Source organism: Homarus americanus, unplaced genomic scaffold, assembly GCF_018991925.1.
Source record: "Homarus americanus isolate GMGI-L3 unplaced genomic scaffold, GMGI_Hamer_2.0 scaffold31037, whole genome shotgun sequence".
Lineage (NCBI taxonomy): Eukaryota > Metazoa > Arthropoda > Malacostraca > Decapoda > Nephropidae > Homarus > Homarus americanus.
Genome location: NW_024722227.1, coordinates 9027107 through 9047918, shown reverse-complemented (window position 1 = coordinate 9047918; position 20812 = coordinate 9027107). Strand labels below are relative to the sequence as shown.

At 41.0% G+C, this 20812-nt stretch overlaps 1 protein-coding gene across 4 annotated transcripts in view; it reads left to right on the top strand.

The window, feature by feature from the left end:
• Positions 1-1961: 1961 nt before the first annotated feature.
• LOC121862366 (dehydrogenase/reductase SDR family member 11-like) overlaps positions 1962-20812 on the top strand; it is an 81233-nt gene continuing 62382 nt past the window's right edge. Inside the window, exon 1 of one of the 4 annotated variants that reach the window (XM_042360613.1) lies at positions 1962-2112. Coding sequence is in view for 2 of the 4 variants with exons in the window: in XM_042360615.1 (XP_042216549.1) it covers positions 2216-2256 (41 nt within the window). In the remaining 2 variants the exon portion in view is untranslated. Of the gene's footprint in view, positions 2113-2147; positions 2374-20812 lie in introns of those variants that run through there. The other 3 variants (XM_042360615.1, XM_042360612.1, XM_042360614.1) reach the window with 3 other exon arrangements.

The following is a 20812-nucleotide window of genomic DNA, read 5'->3' as shown; positions in this document are numbered from 1 at the left end:
AGCGATCTGGTTGAGCCCAGATTCTTTCTACTCCTACTGTATTTCAGTTTCACCACTTTTTCTTCAATTCCTAATAATCTTCTTTCACCTCTTAACTAATGACTTCGTATCGTATCACCCTCTTTTCTACCCAGTGCCACCAGCAAGCAACACCTCCTCCTCCGCGCCACCCTAGCGGCTGCCGCTCCCGCCATCGACCTTGGCGTCCCTCAAGCCGCGTGTTCCTCCTCTAGGCACCCTCACCACCCAGTTCTCTCTACTCAACGCTACCTACTCATGCTACCTACCCAGCAACAAGCAGCATTGTACATCCAATACAACATGTATACAGTGAGCACATTGTGAGTTTCCTTTCTCCATCCCATCCTGAGTGTGAACCAATATCACATAACCCCACAAATGGTGACCCCCGGAGATTCGCACTCACACAGGATAGAGGAGAAACTGATCACTCTCCCAGTCTTCAAGCAACATGGAAGTCCTGCTTACCCACGCAGAGGCAGCTCTCATCGGCTCTACAACTACTCTCTACATAGCAGGTTAGACACCTTAGAGCAGCTCTGCTACTCTAAGCAGACAGCCACTCCTCTTCCTGCCCCAAGCACCACGTCCTACTGACCCCAACACACCCGTCCTGCCTCAGACGCCGCCCCCGGCCCAGCAGTACCCCCTGCCGCTCCTCCTGACGCGGCCCCTGCTCCTGGCGCGGACCCATACACCCCTCTTATCTCCCTCAGGTACCCCCTGCTACTGTCCTGCACCCTGCTGCTGTCGTGGGCCCTGCTGCTGTCATGCACCCTGCTGCTGTCGTGGACCCTGCTGCTTTCATGCACCCTGCTGCTGTCATGGACACTCTTCCTAACGCAGCCCCTGCTCCTGACCCAGGCCCACACACCCCAGCAGGCGCATCTGAGGACTCTGTACCTGTCGCGAGGGAAGCACAGCATTCATCGCCTCCACAACCCTCCTTCTCCCTCTTTTCTCCCACAGATCTCGTGTATCTAGACAGAGCTGTCCCCCCTAGCGGCCGGCTCATCCACGCCCTCGTGTCTCACATGAGGCATGCACCGCCCGTTCTGCCTCACATGTGGCACGCAACCCTACCAACCTCCAGCCTCCCGCCGCTCCTGGAGGGGAAGGGGAGTATTATAGTGGATTTCTCCCTTACAAGCACCGAACCTTCTCGAATGCCCCAGCCTACGCCTCCAGCGCCGCCTACGGAGCGGGGGTCAACTATCTACCCACGCCTACCCCCGCCTTATAAGGCCTGACACCCCTGTGACCAGCTCTTTCTACACAGTGCCACCAGCAAGCAACACCTCCTCCTCCGCGCCAGCCTGGCGGCTCCCGCTCCCGCCAGCGACCTTGGCATCCCTCAAGCCGAGTGCCCTCATTCTGGGCACCCTCACCACCCAGCTCTCTCTACTCAACGCTACCTAGTCATGCTACCTACCCAGCAACAAGCTGCATTGTACATCAAAATACAATATGTATACAGTGAGCACATTGTGAGTTTCCTTTCTCCATCCCATCCTGAGTGTGAACCAATATCTCATAACCCCACACGCGTGATCCAGGTATATGCTGATAACAACAAAGAAGGAAGAAACACAAAGTTCCCAAGCGCTTTCGTGTAATTCACATCTTCAGTGGTGAGTACAGACTAGTCTGTACTCACCCTTGAAGATGTGAATTACACCACCTTTTCAACTATATATATATATATATATATATATATATATATATATATATATATATATATATATATATATATATATATATATATATATATATATATATATATATATATATATATATATATATATATATATATATATATATATATATATATATATATATATATATATATATATATATATATATATATATATATATATATATATATATATATATATATATATATATATATATATATAAAGAGAGAGAGAGAATACAAAAATAGTTTTGCGTGGGCTCAACAGATGGCGGTGTTCGACCCCCGTTATTGGACTCCCACCTTTGCTCTGCCTACTCAGTTTAATCAGCTGCCTGAGCTGCCTCTGCCTCAGTCTTCACTTCACCCGCTGTTGACTCCTTATCACGTGTTGCCAGGTAACTGCTGGCAGTGTAGTGCATGTATACTACCCAACGTGTAATTCTGGAGGCAGAGTGAGGGGGCCGCTTCCAGCAGATGTGTGTCTGCACCCCATAGAAAATGGCAGTGGAATTAGGGGTGCCTGCTGCAACGACTTTAAGGTTTAATGGAAGTTTGCCAGTGTAGCCTAAGTTTTCGTAACTTAGATGACTTGGGACTCCAGGTCATCCCTCTGGAGGAGTGCTAAAGGGGTCCTCTAGCGCTCCTACATTAGCTACGTACGTAGATACATCCACCAAAAATAGGCTTTTCAATTCTTCAAAGCCTTCAGTTTTGATGAATAGTGGCAGTGGCTTCATTATTACTTATCACCATGTACAGTATACACGGTTCCTCTGTGATGACGGTTTTACCAGAGTCGGCCAGCCAGGCCTAGCCGCGAAAGGAATTGTCAAAAGTACTGGCTTATCACAAGTGTCCCTTGTGGTTATGTCATGGAACAAACAGTTCACTTTAACTCACTCACAGATACTCACAGATGATCTTCTGGAAGAGGCTCACGCCTGTGACTCCAGCTCAATAGCCTCTTCTCTACTCAGACGATGGCTGTGTGTGGCCGGTCCGACTAATTACCCAAATGTACCCAAATATAGCCGCAATGAAGTCAAATAATGGTCCTACATGAATAAATCGGACTGCTAATCATTTCTCGACTAGTATTTGGTGTCAGAAAGTCACAAAAAATTGGAAAACTTACTTTAATCTGAGTTAATAGATCGCGTGCATGTACCGAGGGAGCGAGGAATTACCCAAATGTAGCCGCAATGAAGTCAAATGATGGTCGTACAAGCATAATTCGGGCTGTAAATCACTTCTCGATTATTATTTGGTGTCATAAAGTAAAAAAAAATTGGTAAACTTAATTTAATCTGAGTTGTGTTGTGTTGTGTTAGGTTAGGTTAAATTAGATTAGGTTAGGTTAGGTACATGCACTTGATCTATTAACTCAGATTAAATTAAGTTTACCAATTTATTGTGACTTCGTGACACCAAATACTAGTCGAGGTTAGGTTAGGTTAGGTACATGCACTCGATCTATTAACTCAGATTAAATTAAGTTTACCAATTTTTTGTGACTTTGTGACACCAAATACTAGTCGAGAAGTGATTAGCAGTCCGATTTATTCATCTAGGACCATTATTTGACTTCATTGCGACTACATTTGGGTACATTTGGGTAATTCCTCGCTCCCTTGGTACATGCACGCGATCTATTAACTCAGATTAAAGTAAGTTTTCCAATTTTTTTGTGACTTTGTGACACCAAATACTAGTCGAGAAGTGATTAGCAGTCCGATTTATTCATCTAGGACCATTATTTGACTTCATTCCGGCTACATTTGGGTAATTAGTCGGCCCCGTGTGTGGCGGATAATTGTGCCCTAAAATTATATGCTTGTTGTTGAATTTTCCAGTATTTATCTAATTTTGTTTCAAACTTTTTCACCGTCTCCACATTCACTACCCACTCAGGTAAACTATGCCAGTTGTTGACAACCCTACTCGTGAACGAGTGTTTTCTGAGATTTAGCCTCGCTCTTGTTTTGTAGATCTTCTTTGAGTTCCCCCGGGTAGTGTCAGCCTCCCTCATCTGAAACATTCCTGCTGTACATGCCTGGTCATAAATGCCACACACTATCTTGTATGTTTCCACTTGGTCCCCACGAGATCTTCTGTACGCCAGTGTCAGTAACTGTAATTTCCTTAGTCTTTCCTCATAAGATAAATCCTTGATCTGTGGTACTAATTTGGTAGCCCTCTGTACATTCTCTACTGCTTCAATATCCTTAATGAGATATGGGCACCAAATTTGATTAGCATACTCAAGGTGTGGCCTAACCAGAGCATTGTACAGAGCCTTGAATATAGGTGCATCCAGATGAACAAAAGTTCTTCTAATAATGCCCACTATTTTATTAGCCTTGTTGATTTTCTCAGCTAGATTTTGGTCAGAAAACATCAGCTTATCATCGATGACCACCCCTATATCGTTCTCTACAGTGGTCTTCTTGATCGTGGTGTACATATGATATCCATGGTCAGCAACTTTTGTTCTAACTATCCTCATGTATTACTTTTTTCTGGGTGAAAGTTCAGCATCCACTTCTCAGTCCAACCCCTGATCCCATCCAGGTCCTCCTGCAGCATGTCACAATCCTCATCTCGTTCTATTTTCCTAAAAATCTTTGTGTCATCCGCATATAGATATACCTCACGGTCGTGTTTAATTGCCTCAGGCAGCTCATTGATAAAAAGGACAAACAGCAGGGGGCCGAGGATAGAACCCTGAGGGACCCCACTAGTGACCTCTCTCCAGTCAGATACTTCTCCATTTACCACAATCCTCTGTTTTCTCTTAGTTAAAAAATTCCTTACCCAATCAAGATATTTTCCATCAATGCGATAACTAGATACTTTTTCTAATAGTCTTTTGTGGGGTACTCTATCAAAAGCCTTCATGAAGTCACAATACACCATGTCCACAGCCTGACTGTCATCGATAATTTCCGTCCACCTGTCTAGTACCCTAATCAACTGTAGGACTGTTGACCTGCCGGAAATGAAGCCAAACTGTTTATTAATAAACAATCCATATTTTTTCATATGGGATATCATCTCTTCCCGTAATATTGACTCCATTAATTTGCAGATTACACTAGTTAGACTGACTGGCCTGTAGTTTCCTGGTTCACTTTTACTTCCCTTCTTATAGATAGCTGTGATATATGCAATACGCCAGTCCTCGGGTATATTTCCTTCTTGAAAAGAGCTTTCAAACAAGATCCTCAGTGGCTGAAGTAGTTCCTCCATCATCTCCTTAATGACTCTTGGATGTAACCCATCTGGACCGGGAGACTTACGTAAATGCTTACGAAACCGTTATCACTGGAAGTTACCGTTATTTGCCATGTTGATTTTCTTTATTTTTTATATAATTATTGTTTTGATGATTTTAAGTATTAAAAAAAAAACGACAACTTCTCGTATAATTTATTATTTTGTATTTACTCTATCCCGCTTCACAATTCTCCTCCCGGCGCCGTTATTTTTGTTTACCTCGCAGAATCTCTGTTCAAGAGACTTTTCTTAAATGATGGTGAACGCTTCCACTAATCCCTCCTCGCCATTGCTGATATATTTCAACCTCAATATTAAGGCAATTTGTTTAACACATAAATTAACATGATAATACATAGAACCTAATAAAACCTAACCTAACATACCCAACCTATGGGTATGTTAGGTCAGGTTCTATGTATTGTCGTTTCCATTTGTCTTTAATATCATGCTATGGATACATCCCATTTCGTTGCCAATCCACATCGGCACCGACCTGGTTCGTCACCAATATCAATTCCGTTTCCACACTAACAGTCGCTGGTATTCGTGACAAATTGTAAGTTATTATTTTATAGAAATTACACACGCATACAGATGACTCGAGAAGTATTGTTTTATCATTCTACATGATATTAATTACTTGATAAAATAAATATTAAAACACTAGTAAATAAACAAAATACAGAACAAATGAAGGGGATTTGGCACCAGCGTATAATCCACCGAGCAGCGAGATGATTGCAGGGGCATTAACAATGTTTTTATTATTGTTTTTTGTCTTTAATAAATTTTCTTCGTGTTTTTTATTATTTTATATCCCAAGCAACAGCTATTTTCGTGTATATAATGATGGGAATGAACGGGGTGACGAAAGGGATAAAGCAGTGGAGACGAAACGTGTTAAAAATAGTGGACGAAGCGGGTTGTTGACGATGTGGGCAGACCCCCATGCTAATAGTGTGTACAAAAAATGTAAACCAAATCGCACATTTCTTTCTGGTGATAAAGGTTTCGTAAACCTTTACCAAAACTTGTAATATTTGGTGTGAACATAAATTGCAGATAAAGAATTCTTATTTTCTTAGGGGTGCAAGTGTTCCACCCTGCGGACGCCCGTGGTGATGCCAACCTCTGTAACCTAACCACTCACTTTATTTCGAGGAAGAAATTACCCCAATACTGGGGTGACTTCCTTTAAAATCACACCTTACTAGATGTAATTTCATTGCACCAAGATAATTGTGCGTGTGTCCCCTACTGGCAGGATGGGATTTAAAATTCACTCTGCTGTCCTAGTTTTGACCGAGAAATTCAGATTTTCTTAATTTATCTTTTTTCCCCAGTTTTCCTCTGTAGGTTATTAGTATCGCTCTGTGTTACTGAGAATAATCCTTGTCACACTAAATCGTACTAGGAATGGTGAATCATAATGTACTGTACAATAGGGGGCAGGGAAAAAACACTTTTATTTGAGTTGCAGGCTGCACTTTTCAGGCATCGTTTGTATGGCTGTATCAAACACCTGTGCAAAATTTCATGCCATTTCATGCATACTTACCCTGCCGCATCGTGAACGACTTTTTGTCAACTTTTAGTGTATACCAAAAATTAGGTGTTATTTAATGTTTTCCAGGATAATGATAAATTTTACATGGGTGACATCGATTTAATTCACATGTTATTTTACAGGTACACCGTATAGAAAATCATTACAAGTTCATATTGAAATTCTTTTTTGTGCGGAACCTTGGCATCATTTTCCTAGACAATAATCTTTGCCTAATATATCCATCTCTCGATTCGTATCCCGTCACTTCAGTGCAAGCTTCAGTCATCACTTTTATGCCTCTCTCGACCGCCTGAGTGCTGTTTGGCCACTTGGGCACCACTAATGGTGTCTCAAGAATGTCATTAACCTGTAGATTTGACAGAGAAGCAATGTAAGGAGGCTCAGTCTTGAGTTCATTCCTCCAGTTAATCATGGAATGATAGTTTTTTGCTTGCCACTTTAGTTTCGGAGTCACCACCTTTCTCATGTTGACTACAGGAGGCACATCCTCATTCCCATCTCCATCTTTACCCTCCTCATCAGTATAGTTTAACAAATTCTCGTCAACAGCAGCATCAGAATCTTCCTCCTCCTCTTCAGATCTGCCAGTGCATTCTTCCTTTTGCTGATTCTCCTCTCTAATTTTTCTTATCATTGAGACAGCTTTTTCTCTAACAGTCATGTCCTCATCTGCACACATACCAAGAAGAAGTTGATCTGTGTGGGCGAAGTATGCATTTCTCTGGACAGCCTTCTTCACTATCGTCTCCTCCTCACTATTCAGGTGTTTCATATATAGCAGGGACTGGAATACGTTCCTTGAGCCGTGTGTTACGTAAGGGTGTATCTTGATGTAAAACCACATTGGAGCACTGAACTTTATTATTGTAATGACAATTCTTTTCAACTCATGGCTGGGTCTTGATGTTGCTACATACAGCCTGAGGATTCTACTCCATAAGGTGTTCCACCTTGACACACAGGGAGGACCTGGCTCAATAGCAGCCAAGTCATCTTCAACAACACCTGTGATAACTCCTTTACAAATCCTATACAGGTATTTCTGATCCCAGGACAGATCTTTCTCCACTTCATCATTAAACACAGGGAAATCAGGGAAACTGACTGGCTGGAAGGCGACAACTGGAAGCTCAGACAAAGACTCCTTGATCTGCTTTCCAATGGGACCACGCCAATGCTCAGGACCACTTGGTTTACCATCATAGTGATAAAAAACTGCGCGGAAAGGCAGCTCATTTCCGTGAAGCTGACATATGAAATAATGGAGCGGGTGACCAAGTAACATTTCAAGATGATGAATGACTCCATTTTCTGATCCTACATTTACATTGGTTCCATCACAACCAACACACACAATGGGCTGCTGGGTTAGATTTTTCTCCACCAGAAACTCGTGAATAGTTTTGGCAATCTGCTTTCCGTGTCCAGTCTTGGGAGTCACATGTGTGAGATATTCATTGCCAGGCTCAACCATGATGACATAATGATCTTTCACCATCATCCTCGAACTCCATTTCTCGGTCTTCTCATTCTTTATCATCACACGAGTGGCGGTCTTCTTACCATCAAAATAGAGTGACGTCAAATTATCTAAACTAGCCATCTCAATTTCTTGCCTCTTAAATCGGTATTTTTGTCTCGCATCCCGCAGCTTATGTGGTCCAATAACCTGACTCTTGTCATCCTTTGTGATAATGCCATAGTCAGTTAAGGTGGCAGTAGCAATGGCAGCTCCAGCATAATCACTAATCAAGTATCGGTCACAAGCGGCAGCCAGTGTAGGGAGTCTTGTCCGGTTCTGTGAACTGGTGTCTGTCAGAGCCCTGATAATCAATATAGACATAGCACCATACTCATCTGCAACAAGACAACTTAAATGAAATAAGAGATATGAAAAAAAAGTTGATAAACACTGAACAGAACATTGCACCGCCACAGCGGCTGTTTGGCTAGTACTGTAGGTAAATTTAAAAATTTCAGTAGAAAATGCGGCAGACTAAACCTCGACATATCAGCTTCAAATTTGGCATGGAGTCTTAGATATGTATAAGGAACAATGCCTGAAGAGTGCAGCTTTGAGCAAAATTTCACTGCCCCCTACTGTACAATCACAGCTGTTTCAAGACCAGACTTGACCATGACCACCACTGGAGCAGGTTCAAGATATATTCAGGAGCCAGCTCTGCCAGTGCATGCCCAGTACAGTGACCCCTCGTTTAACGAACGCCTCGGTTAACGAAATTTCGGTTAACGAACTTTTCGGTTAATGAACGACCTTCTGGAACGGATTGAGTTCGTTAACTGAGGGGTCACTGTACAGTACTTACTAACAGTTAACAACTTAACAGTGCTACGTAACAGAAGTGACCAAACACGGGTAACGAGCCAATCATTGGCGAAGAGGATAAAGGTAAAAAAGTAGAACATAAAATTATTGGTTGTAGAAAACATTATAATAAATAAGTTGAAATGGAGACTCTTGGAGACTAGCCCTTGTGCTTGTTTACTTAGTTCACACTGCAGTTGACATGCTATGATCCAACTTAAATATAAGGTGAGTGGACAGGGTCGGCAAAGCGCTTTTTAAAGAATATTGTTAAACTCTTGGAATAATCTGCCAGTGTTGTAACAGCATCGAGTATAAGTTTTATCAAGACCACACTTGACCAACACTCGTTTTCAGCCCTACCCCCTTCCAAAAAAAAAAAGGCAAAAAAAATATATTTTTCATGTGAAAAAGTTGATGGGTGATCAACGAAAAATTACCAATTATTGTTTCGGTGATCCACTTATTTGGAAGTAAGTCGGCATCGTTCAAAACACATCAAAAGCCATTGGAAAAACATAATTTCAACCAAACCTAACCTAACCTAAGCCTCTCGCAGACGGTGGTCACTTAAAATCCTAAAATTCGCTGGATTACCGAAACCACTAGAATACCAGCTTTATAACAATACTCAATTTTAAATGCAACTAAAATGTAAAAAGTGATAAGTACTTGTTAAATATTTTACATATCAATGAAAAATTGCCAAGAGCTAACTTCTTTGGAGTACTACTGTAGTTATGAACTTGGTAAACGAACTCTTGAAACCTTGCCAAAGAATATTGTGACAGCGAAGGTACCAGGGTTGGAAAAAATCATGATTAAAAAAAAAAATCGATTAACAGTATTACCCCGCTTAACACTGTTTCGCTTAGCGCGTTTTACCGTATACGCGGTGCCTCGCCAGAGCCGAACTTTCACTTAACGCGGGTTTTTTCCACGACGCGGTGAGTGTCCGGCTCGAGAGCTATTTTTAGATTCGCCCCACCCGCCACCCTGCCTGACTGCCTGTTTTAGCTCATAAAATTCATACAAATTACCCGGCCAGAATATAATTTACATTGCTGGAATTCTTACAATATGATGATCATTTTGAATATAAACATCATAGATTTTGCATTAGACATACAAATTTTAGATATAATGTTTACTCTTAGTAAATATGTTATTTTTTGTGCAAAATATATGACATTTGTATTTAAAATATTCCTGGGCTTACAAGGAATCCAGCAATGTCAATTATATTATCCTAACTTTAGTTTGAGGTATTATTTATTACTAAAAAGGTAAATATTCTGGTTTTCCCACACATCTGGTAGGGACGGTTGGTGGGGGGTGGGGGGAGGGAGGGACCGACCGACCATCTGTTACCGTGTGAAGAATATTTTTTTTTTTTTATTAACTGAAGATATTTGTTTTAGCTCATAAAATTCATACAAATTACCCGGTCAGAATATAATTTACATTGCTGGAATTCTTATAATTTGATGATCATTTTGAATATAAACATCATAGATTTTGCATTAGACATACAAATTTTAGATGTAATGTTTACTCTGAGTAAATATGTTATCTTTTGTGCAAAATATATGACATTTATATTCAAAATATTCCTGGTCTTACAAGGAATCCAGCAATGTCAATTGTATTATCCTAACTTTAATTTGAGGTATTATTTATTAAAATTTAGTGGTTTTCCCCCAAAAATTTCTCAGAGAGGGAAGAGCCAGCAGTGTAGTGTGAGAAGAGGGGGAGGGAGTTGAGTCCATTATTTGAATGGACATTAACTTGGCGACTGTATTTCTCTATTTCTCTTAAGTATTAATTGTGTGCATGTACCATCATAAAATTAAGATGTTATTTTTACTAGAACATAGGTATTGTGTCGGAAAAAGTGGAGTTTGGGGATCGGGCCAGTTTCTATTAGAATTAATCCCATATGTTCTGTTGTTCACTTAGCGCGGTTTTCACGGTTTTCACTTAACACGGTACCCTGTGGGTTTTATTGACCGCGTTAAGCCTACTGTATTTGATTTAAATAGGATTTTTTATTTAAATCGATTTATTTTTATTTTTTACTAATTGCATTAAAATAGTATTTTTAAACCATAAAAACAGTATTTTTCAACCAAAACTTATTCAGGATAATAAACAGAAAATTGGCAATAAAATATTTGCAGTAGCTGTACCAATGGAATTTAACACAATAATGTTCTTTTTTGTAAAATAAAAGAAAACTGGAAACATATCTTACATTTGAGTGCACAAATCCAAACGTAATAATGAAATTTAACATAAATGCTCTTATAGGATTACAGTGTTTAAAAAATTAATAACTTAACTTCTTCAAGTCAACAGAATAATATTCTCATTTTGTAAAAAAAATAATACTGGTAACAAGTTTATTTTCTTACATTTGTAGGATTATAGTGTACGTACAGTATTAAGAATTACCGGTAATAACTTCAAGTCAACACAATATTCTCATTCTGTAAACAACAAAAATAGTTCAAAACATTTAAATTAGCTTAGTTGAACATTGAAATGCTTATGTACTGTGACAAGCCTAGATGCCTTTTCCTGTCCTAGGCGATTTCTTACCTTTGAGTGTACAAATCCATATGTGGAAAAAATTCTCTCAACCCCTGCTGATAATGCAACGGCTGTAAATAATTGCCTAGGAACATCCATTACATTTTCTTTCATATCATTGGCAAAATACTGCCACCAAGCAAGGGGTGAGAGAGATTTTACAACATCTTTACCAAAATAGACCTCTTTAAATGGTGCACTTCTTCCATGGAAGGACATTAATGTTGAAAGGAAATGTGGAAGAGACTCGCACACATACTGTTCTGCAATGTCTCGCTGCTCAGGAGTCAGATGTCTGCCCTGATACCTTGGATCTATCACATTAGCTAGAAAATGGGCAGGTGTCAATGCTACTTTGATTCTTTTTTCAAAATTATCCATATCCTTCTTATCTGTTAAATACTCCTTAATATCAGTTTTCAGTTTTACCCAGATTTCTAGAGCATCACTTAATAGGGTATGTTCTCTCTGGACACAGTCCAATGCCACAGCAATAGGCTTAAGTCTCTCTAAATAGTCTTCTGCAGTTCTTTTTAATGCCTTATCGTTAACTTTCCTTTCAATTTTCTTATCGTTAACTTTCCTTTCAATTTTCTTATCAATGTCTTCACTATTTTCTTTGCACACTTTGACAAGGGTCTCCCAGTTCTTTTAATTAGATTCAATAGAATCTGTCACTGTGTTCCATCTTGTGTCTGATGGCATTACTAGCATTGTTCCTCCTGCTCTTCTATACAAAGATCCTGGGATCGGATGATTTCTGAAGTACTTAATGATTTCAGTAATGTGCTCCTTAATGTTCTTGATTTGCAGGTCTTGTGAAAGCAAATTTAACAGGTGTGCAGAGCAACCATATGTTATAATGGATTTATCTTGTCCGATTTCACTTCTCATTTTTGCCATATTGGCAGCATTATCTGTTACACAGCTTCTTACTGTGCATCCAAATTTGTCTTCACACTTTTTTGTAGCACATTCAGCTAATTTCAACAGATATTCAGCTGTGTGTCTTGATTCTGTGTCTATAGAGTCAACAAGATAAATACGGTTGTCCGCTGTTAAAGTTATACATACTATAGGCTCATTATGGACATTACTCCATCCATCCATGGCCATGCAAACTGTTTTCCCACTAAGTTCTTCTGAATAATTCTTAATCACTGGATCGTAGGCTTTATCCAAAAGAGACCCTCCAATTTGATGTCTATTAGGTGGAACATATCCTGGTCTTAGCATTTTAATCATCTTGATGTTATTAGCCTGCTGCATTGTATATACTTTTCAATCATGTAGAATAAAAAGAGAAAACAGTTATTAGTAAAAAAATCATTTTGATTTAAATCATGATTTTTTTACTCTGATTTAAATCGATTTAAATCATGTGATTTAAATCATTACAACCCTGGAAGGTACAGTCAGCAAAAATATATTCTGCACCCCTTGGTCTGATGGCCTCACACTAACTGAGGCCATGTTAATTTGGTAAGGTTGGTATTTCTGGTTATGTGATGCATTGTATAACCAGTACTGCATGATGTATTTTTATATCACATATAGTTAATAAAGAGAAATTAACAGGAATCACCCAGTGGTGAAGAGGATAAAAGTAAAAGTGAAGTTTGGTTGATAATTAGGTGACTAGGAGCGCACCACTTTGTTTTTCTCGGCGGTGGTGCCGCATCTCGGATGTAAATATCCAATCATATTAACGTATTTCAAAACACTCCGCCAAGCTTTCTGCTGCACTCCGATCGACACCTATGCTCTGCACATTTATGAGCCGCTAGGTCTAGGGGGGGTGGGCTGCCCTCGTGTCCACAAAAAAACATAAAATTACACCATATCACAGTAAGTTCTTTGTGTTTAATATGCTGGGGGATCTGGGGGTGGAGCCTCATGGCTAGGAAGTTAGGTTAGGTTAGCTTGGTATCTTACCTTACCCCCTCATATGAGAGTTAACCTCATTATAACCACGTGGTTCGACTTTGTTCACATTTTTATTTTGTCCTTCACCGCATAAATCAACCATAGTCCACATTCGTTAAAAAAAATTTATGTTAACGCGTAACTTGACTACAGTCCTTCAGAGAATGAATTATGCGCTGGCCCAGTAGATGCTGCCACCTAGCGGCAACTGGGACAAGCTGAAGTTCCCGTCGTCAAAACACTAGGAGTCAACAATGCTGCTCTGTGTTTTGCACAGTTTCCCCATTTTTATGACTAATAACTGTTTATATTGTACAGGTGGGTATGTATAATGTTAGTATTTATTCTATAGATTCAATTCTAACACTTGGAGTGTGATAATCATTTACTTACGTTTTTAACTTTATCCTCTTCACCACTGATCGGCTCGTTAGTTGCTTGGGCGATCGGTCACGTCTGTTACTTTTCTTTTTCCTTTGTCCTCTTCACCAAATGATCGGCTCATTAGTCGCTTGGGCGATCGGTCACGTCCCTGTTACGCACTGTTTTCAAGTACTGGGCATGCACCGGCCCCTGAATGTACCTGAACCTGTTCCAGTGTTGGTCAAGTCTGGTCTTGAAAGAGCTCACACTCGGTGCCGTCACAACACTTTCTGGTAGATTGTTCAAAGAGTTCACAACTCTCACTCTGAAAAAGTTTGCCCTCACAGTTTTCTGGACCTGTGGCTTCTTCAATCTTGAGCTGTAGCCCCTTGTGGGGCGAGCGTCCACCAGCTCCAAGTAAAAACACTCGGCTGAGTAGTGCCCCTTGAGTTGCTTATACACCTCAATTAGGTCACCCCCAGTGCCGGATTTAGCCCTGTGGAGGCCCATGGGCAGCCTCTTTGTGGAGGCCCCCCTCATTATAACTACCCAAGAGGGTGGGGTGGCGAGTGAAGTGAACCTAAACATCTGGGAGTTCTGGGGGGCGCTGTAAGCCCCCCGGAAAATTTTGAAATTTGAACACTTCTTTGGAGAATTTTTTGAAGCCATATGCAGTTATATTGAGGGAATTAGAACATTGAGAAATTTTTAAATAACTGTATATTTATTGATAGTGTACAAATTCCCAACACACACACACACACACACACACACAAAAGTGAGACATGACTGGAGTCATTCATGTGGTTTCAAGTCGACCAGCCCTGATATAGCTACTACCGCACATGTCAAAAATTTTCAAGAGACTTCACAGAAAAGAATATATTATTAGTTATTACAGAGAGATGATTCTTTGCATTATTAATCAGATAAACCTCTACTCAAATAATGGTTCTGTCCAAGAATGCATGTATAGGCTTCTTTAAGTCCAAGGTCAGATAGATTCAGAATAAGTATTAACTCAACTATAAATAAAATTGAAGTTTTGCATCCAATAGTAAAACAAATAACAATTTAATGAATTTGATAAAATTATAACAAAAATATGAATATGTTGGAAAAAACAAGAATTTAATAAAAATAACTGCCATCGACCATGGATAATGGATATATTGAACACAAACATTGATCAGTTGCAAAATAGAAAATAAACATTACCATTATTGACAGACCAGGCACTTTACGTGACCTGGCCGCTGCAAAGTTTTTGATCAACTTTTCGAAGTCAATCTCTCTGAGGATGTCATTTTCGATACTCATCAAAGCCAGGTGGCTGAGCCTATCATGACACATTGTAGTACGAAGTCTGTTTTTAATAAACTTCATTTTACTGAAGACGTTCTCCAGAACAATTTGTGACCATGAGCACCAAGTACATCCGTAGCATTATTTCAACATTTGAATATGTATCTACAACTTTCTTGTCTATCAACAGCTTGTAAAGGTAATGTGCCTTCCCTTTCTCATCATCTTCGTCTTCAAGAAATTGAGTGAAGAATGCTGTAAACTGCACAAGTTCAACTCCAAGTGTTTGATCCAAATGATTTTTGTACTCAGCAACCAATTTTGCTGCAGCTGCTTCAATTTCGTCATAATTCATAGACTCCAGTTTAGACACGAACCCGAAAAGTGAACAGGTTTCCTCATAGGCCTTTAACCGTTGATCTAGTGAACTCAGGAACTGATCAATTGCTGGAAGGAGATTCTGAACCCGAAATTTTTCTGACTGTGAGAGGGCTGCTTCTTCTGATCGTCCATAATCCAATGGATTGAGTCGTACATTACGTTGACGCTTGCGTGTCTGTGAATAATCCCCAGTTTCTGACATTTCCCTTCCCTTCTTCTCATAAACATGGAAGCAATCTCTTTTTTCTCGTACAAAACATTCCAAGGACTTCAGCATTGCTACTGCTGTGTTCAAATCGAGTTTAGGATCTTGCAATGCATGGCTTGTTGCATCAACTCTGCCAAGAATGTCATGCCAAAACACAGCATTAATAGCAGTTTCTAACTTTCGCATCTTATCATGAAGATCATTGGCTTCATAACATGTTTTGCTCGTCTCATTTTAGCAAGTGCTTCACGGATTGGGAGATAACCTTGGACAACTGGTTTCACTGCAACTGCTCGACAGGACCATCTTGTTGTGGAAATCCTCTTTGGCACAGATACCGGGCCAGATTCTACAATTTTCAATAAATCACTAAGAATTGCATAATGATGTGTAGAAGCTGTGAAGAACACATAAATTGCCTCAAGAAAAAAAATAATGAGATAGCTTCTTGACAACATTCAGCTGCAGCTTTTCTAACCAAGTTTAGTGAATGACCAGCACAGGGTATCCAAATTGCATGATGATTTTCAGCTACAACTTTGGCTTGCAGACCATTGTAACTCCCACTCATAGATGTTGCATTATCATAAGATTGCCCACGGCAATTTTCAATGTCAATGTCATTGTCTGCAAGAAACTTCATGAAACCTTTCAAACATTTCTTGAGCCTTGTGTCCTTGATTTGGCAAGAATTTCACAAATCTCTCAACAGGTGTGTCATGCTCCATGTATCTAATTATCACAGTTAGTTCATCAATATGGCCTTCATCAGGGGTAGAATCTAGAGAAATTGAGTAATATTTTGAGAGCTTTATACGTGAGATAATTTCGTTCAGTACTTCATTGCCCATTAGTCTGACCATTTCTTCACAGATGGTTGAAGACAAATAGTTTGTATGGCCAGTGCCACGATTAGCATGATTCTGGATGTGTTGCCTGAGGAAATCATCATACTCGGCCAAAAGCTCTAGTAATCCCAAGTAATTTCCATTATGAGGAGATCCAATTATTTCATCATCTCCACAAAGAGCTATCCCTCTTTCACATATAAATTTAAGCATGCTGATCAAATAAATAAAATATTGTAATATGTGGAGGCCCCTGGGCAGCTGCCCACTTTGCCCACTCCTGAATCCGGCCCTGGTCACCCCTTGCTGTTCTTTAGTATAAGCTAGGCAAGTTCAAGAGCTCCAATCTCTCAGGGTAGCTTAGGTGCCGAAGTGCAGGCACCAGTCTGGTGGCCCTCCTCTGAACATTTTCAACCAACTGACAGTCCCTAGCATATCTCGGGGACCAGACGGGGTGACAGTACTCCAGATGGGGAAGCACTTCACTCTTGAAGATTGTTATGAGGGACGGACCGTCTAGATATCTGAACAACCTTCTTTTAAGACCCAATAATTTATTTGCCTCATTTACCTTCTCGCAATGGCACGAAAACTTCAGCTCCTTGTCAACATACACATTCAGTTTCAAATAGTGTAGTTTCTTCGTCCCATTGGGACATATGATACGCCTCCTTACCGTTGGTGCCCCAGGTGCATCCTCTTACACTTGGTGACATTGAATCTCAGCAGCCATTTCTTTGACCATTCTTGGAGCCCACAGAGGTCCTTCTGCAGCTCTTCACAGTCCAATTGGTTCTTGATTTCCCGAAATAACTTGGCGTCATCGGGAAACATTTGTATGGAGGAGTGACGTCAGGCATGTCATTTATGAAACAAACAAACAACAGCAGGCCCAATACACTGCCCTGTGGTACCCTGCTTGTGACAGGTACGGATGATGATTTCGTGCCATTAATCACCACACACCGCTTGCTGTCATGTAGAAAGTCTTCTATCCATGCTAGGACATTTCCCCGAATTCCGTACCCTTCCAGTTTGATTTTCAGCCTTTTGTGGGGTATACTGTCGAAAGCCTTGGCAAAATCTAGGTATATATTGTCTATTATTACCACCCCGTTCCAGAATATGGGTCTAAATATTCAATACCTTGAGCAATTGTGTTAAGCAGGAGCGCCACGGCATAAAACCGTGTTAGCAATCCTTTACAAGGTTGTTTCGTTGTAGATGTTCCATCGCGGCATCTCTAATAATACTCTCAAGTACTTTACATATTATGTTGGTCAGGCTCACTGGTCTACAGTTGTTCGTGGAGTGACGATCGCCCTTCAAGAAGATAGGACTCGCACAACTCTCTTAACACTCGAGGATGCACCATGTCAGGTCCGGGACTCCTTATGGACCTTTAGCTTTGACAGTTTATTTCTAATACCCTCTTCTGTGAACAGAATGTGGGTCAGTGCTGTGTCGAACCGTCAGTCCTCAAACGCAGGAAGGTTAATCGCATCCTCTTTTGTGAACACCGAAGAAAAGAAGCTGTTCAATGCCTCAGCTTTATCCTGGTCAGAATCTGCATAACTACCATCTTCAAGCCTCAGGTCTGATAATCCTACTTGCGTTTTTAATTTCGACTTTGCATAGCGGTAAAACGTCTTTGGGTTTGACTTGACCTCGCTTGCAACCAGCCTCTGGAACTCCTTTTCAGCCCTTCTACATTCTATCTTTGCTTGGTTTCTGGCTCTTGCCTACATCCTCCTGTCCTGTTCATGGTTTGACCCAACCCACATCTTGAATTTCTGGGTTTTCTTCTTAACTTTGTCGACCACCGCATGGTTGTGTAGGGATCCCCTCGTATTCCTAGAGGCACTGGGTTTGGTCTTGGGTATATATTTTTCGGTCAAATGGGTCACTTTACTAGTTATGATATTCAGCGTAGTGTCTGCTTTCTTGTGCCTTAATGAGTCAGGCCAGTGGATACCCATCATCTCTTCCCTCATCCCGTTATAATTTCCCTTGTAATATTTGCACCTTGGCCTGGCCTTATCTTGAACTAGGTAACAGTTAAATCTGAATGACAACACTATATGGTGACTGGTGCCAACTGAGGCAAGGTGTTCCAGTTTGGCCACCATACCCTCCTTGTTTGTTATGATGAGGTCTAGTGGCTTGGGTGTTTGTTCCCCTCTGTAATGTGTCGGGTCTCTAACATGTTGGAACAGAAAATTATCTCTGAGTTTCTACATAAAAATTAGCAGGGTTATTCAAGTCATTTGTGATGAGCTCGTTTCTCCAGTCGATGTCACCATAGTTAAAGTCCCCCGTGATAAGGAGGTGGCTAGGGTTGAGCATTGCCGCATTGTCTATTAAGGCTCTTAAGTTCCTTTGATTTAGTGGGCCACAGTTTGGGGATCTGTAGATACACCTGACAATAAGTAAGTCCCCTCCCTTTAATTTAATTTTGCACCACTTGGACTCTTCAAAAACATCCTCTCCCTGCACCCTCGCCTGGCTGGCTCTAAGGTCTTACCTAGCATAGATAACCACACCCCTCTTGCAAGTTTCTTGAGAAAGGTTCGTAAATGAGTCATATCCAGCAATACTGAACTCGCATTACTCGGGGGCGATTCTCTTGTTCTTGTACAACAGTTCTACAACTCCTACAATATCAGTAGTGTTTCAAACTCCTCTCTCTTATCAAGGAACGTGTCTATTAGTGTACATGACATTCAAGCCAGAATTTGGTCTCGGTAACGTCTCTGCTCCTAGTAGTAACCCCCACCCCATTCTCAGAAGCTGCAGCATTTGCTAAGTACACTGTATTTTGTAGGGTGTGGTTAGAAATGTCATTGTTTACAAGGCGCTTGCCACCTTCCGGCTGATAGGTGGAGCTGGTGCCACCTCCCTGGCGAGGGGTTGAGCGGGTGGAGGGTTCTCTGCTGTCCCCCAGCCCTGTGTCGGCACACTTGCTTCCACCACTCTCTCCCTGAATACAACGCATGTACACCCGTCCCCGCTCCTCTTCAACTCGTCCGTTCTCTGCTTCAAGCCCTGCAAGAGCTTCCTGTGGTGTTCCCTCTGCATTACCGTGCGATCTGGGTGAATAAATACACTCCTAAATGCGTCGATACTTGCTAAGTTTTTTGCCTGCCGAATGACCTCCCATTTCTCTTCCTCACTCACTAGTGTGATCCTGAGGGGGCGAGTCTTGTCTCCCTACTTTTGTCCCAGCCTCCTCACATCCTGAGGGGTTGATGGCATCTTCATAATCTCTGTACAAATATTCTTAAACTGCATCTTATTATGTGTTATCTTACTCTTGGTTTCCTCCGCCTGGCTCTCAGGGACTCCAAAACCTTTTACTGCACATTGTTCCTGCACTGGAAACGTTCCCGTTGCTCCTCCTGTCCCCTAACAGTAGGTCCGTTAATTTTCATTTCTTCGACACACTTCTTCAGTGTCCCTAGCTGCTGTAGAACCTGTAGTGATCCTGCATTACTCTCTGCCACCACCCCGTGGCCCTGGTAATACCTCGGCATTACTCTTCTTAGCAACCACCTCCATTCTGTCGTCTACTTCCTCAGTCTTAGCAAGGATCTCTTTCCCAACTTGTTCTAGTTTGGCAACCAGCAAGGCTCCAGCTTTATCTATTTTCGTCCCTAGGGAGCTCATTCCCCTATGGCTTGCAATTGCCTCATTCACCTTGACTACGTAGTCAGGGCAATACCAGCAACAGCCTTCATGATTTACCGCAGTTTGCATCATCCTAAACGTTGTATTATTCAGGCCTGTATCCTCCACATCTGACATCCCCTTGCAATAATCACATACCATACTCATGGTTGTTGTTGTTGTGTGTGTGTGGGGGGGGAGGGGGGTACAGAGTGTGTATAAATCTACACCTATTTAAAAATAAAGAGAGAAAAAAATCAGTACCTAGCTGTCCGCTGCTGGTGTTAACCTCCCTTGTTGCCTTTAGAGTTGTCTTTTGTTTTCCTTCTCGTTTTTTCAGTTCACTTCGGCTCTTGTCAGTATTTATGTGCTATCTCTATGTACACTGCATTTTGCTATGAATAACGGATTTTATACACCCACTCAGTCCTTTAGACACTCAGGAAAATAAAATAAAACTTTCTTTGGGGCAGTAATAGAATGCCTTTAAGGATTGCCAAGCTTTTTGATTTTATTTAATTTTTTTTATTTCAACTAGTATTTCCTTATACTTTTTTTTCCAGTTCTCATCAACGACTATATCTCTTTGTGCCATCACTGTGTACACTGTATCTCCCTGTGAATGGTGTAT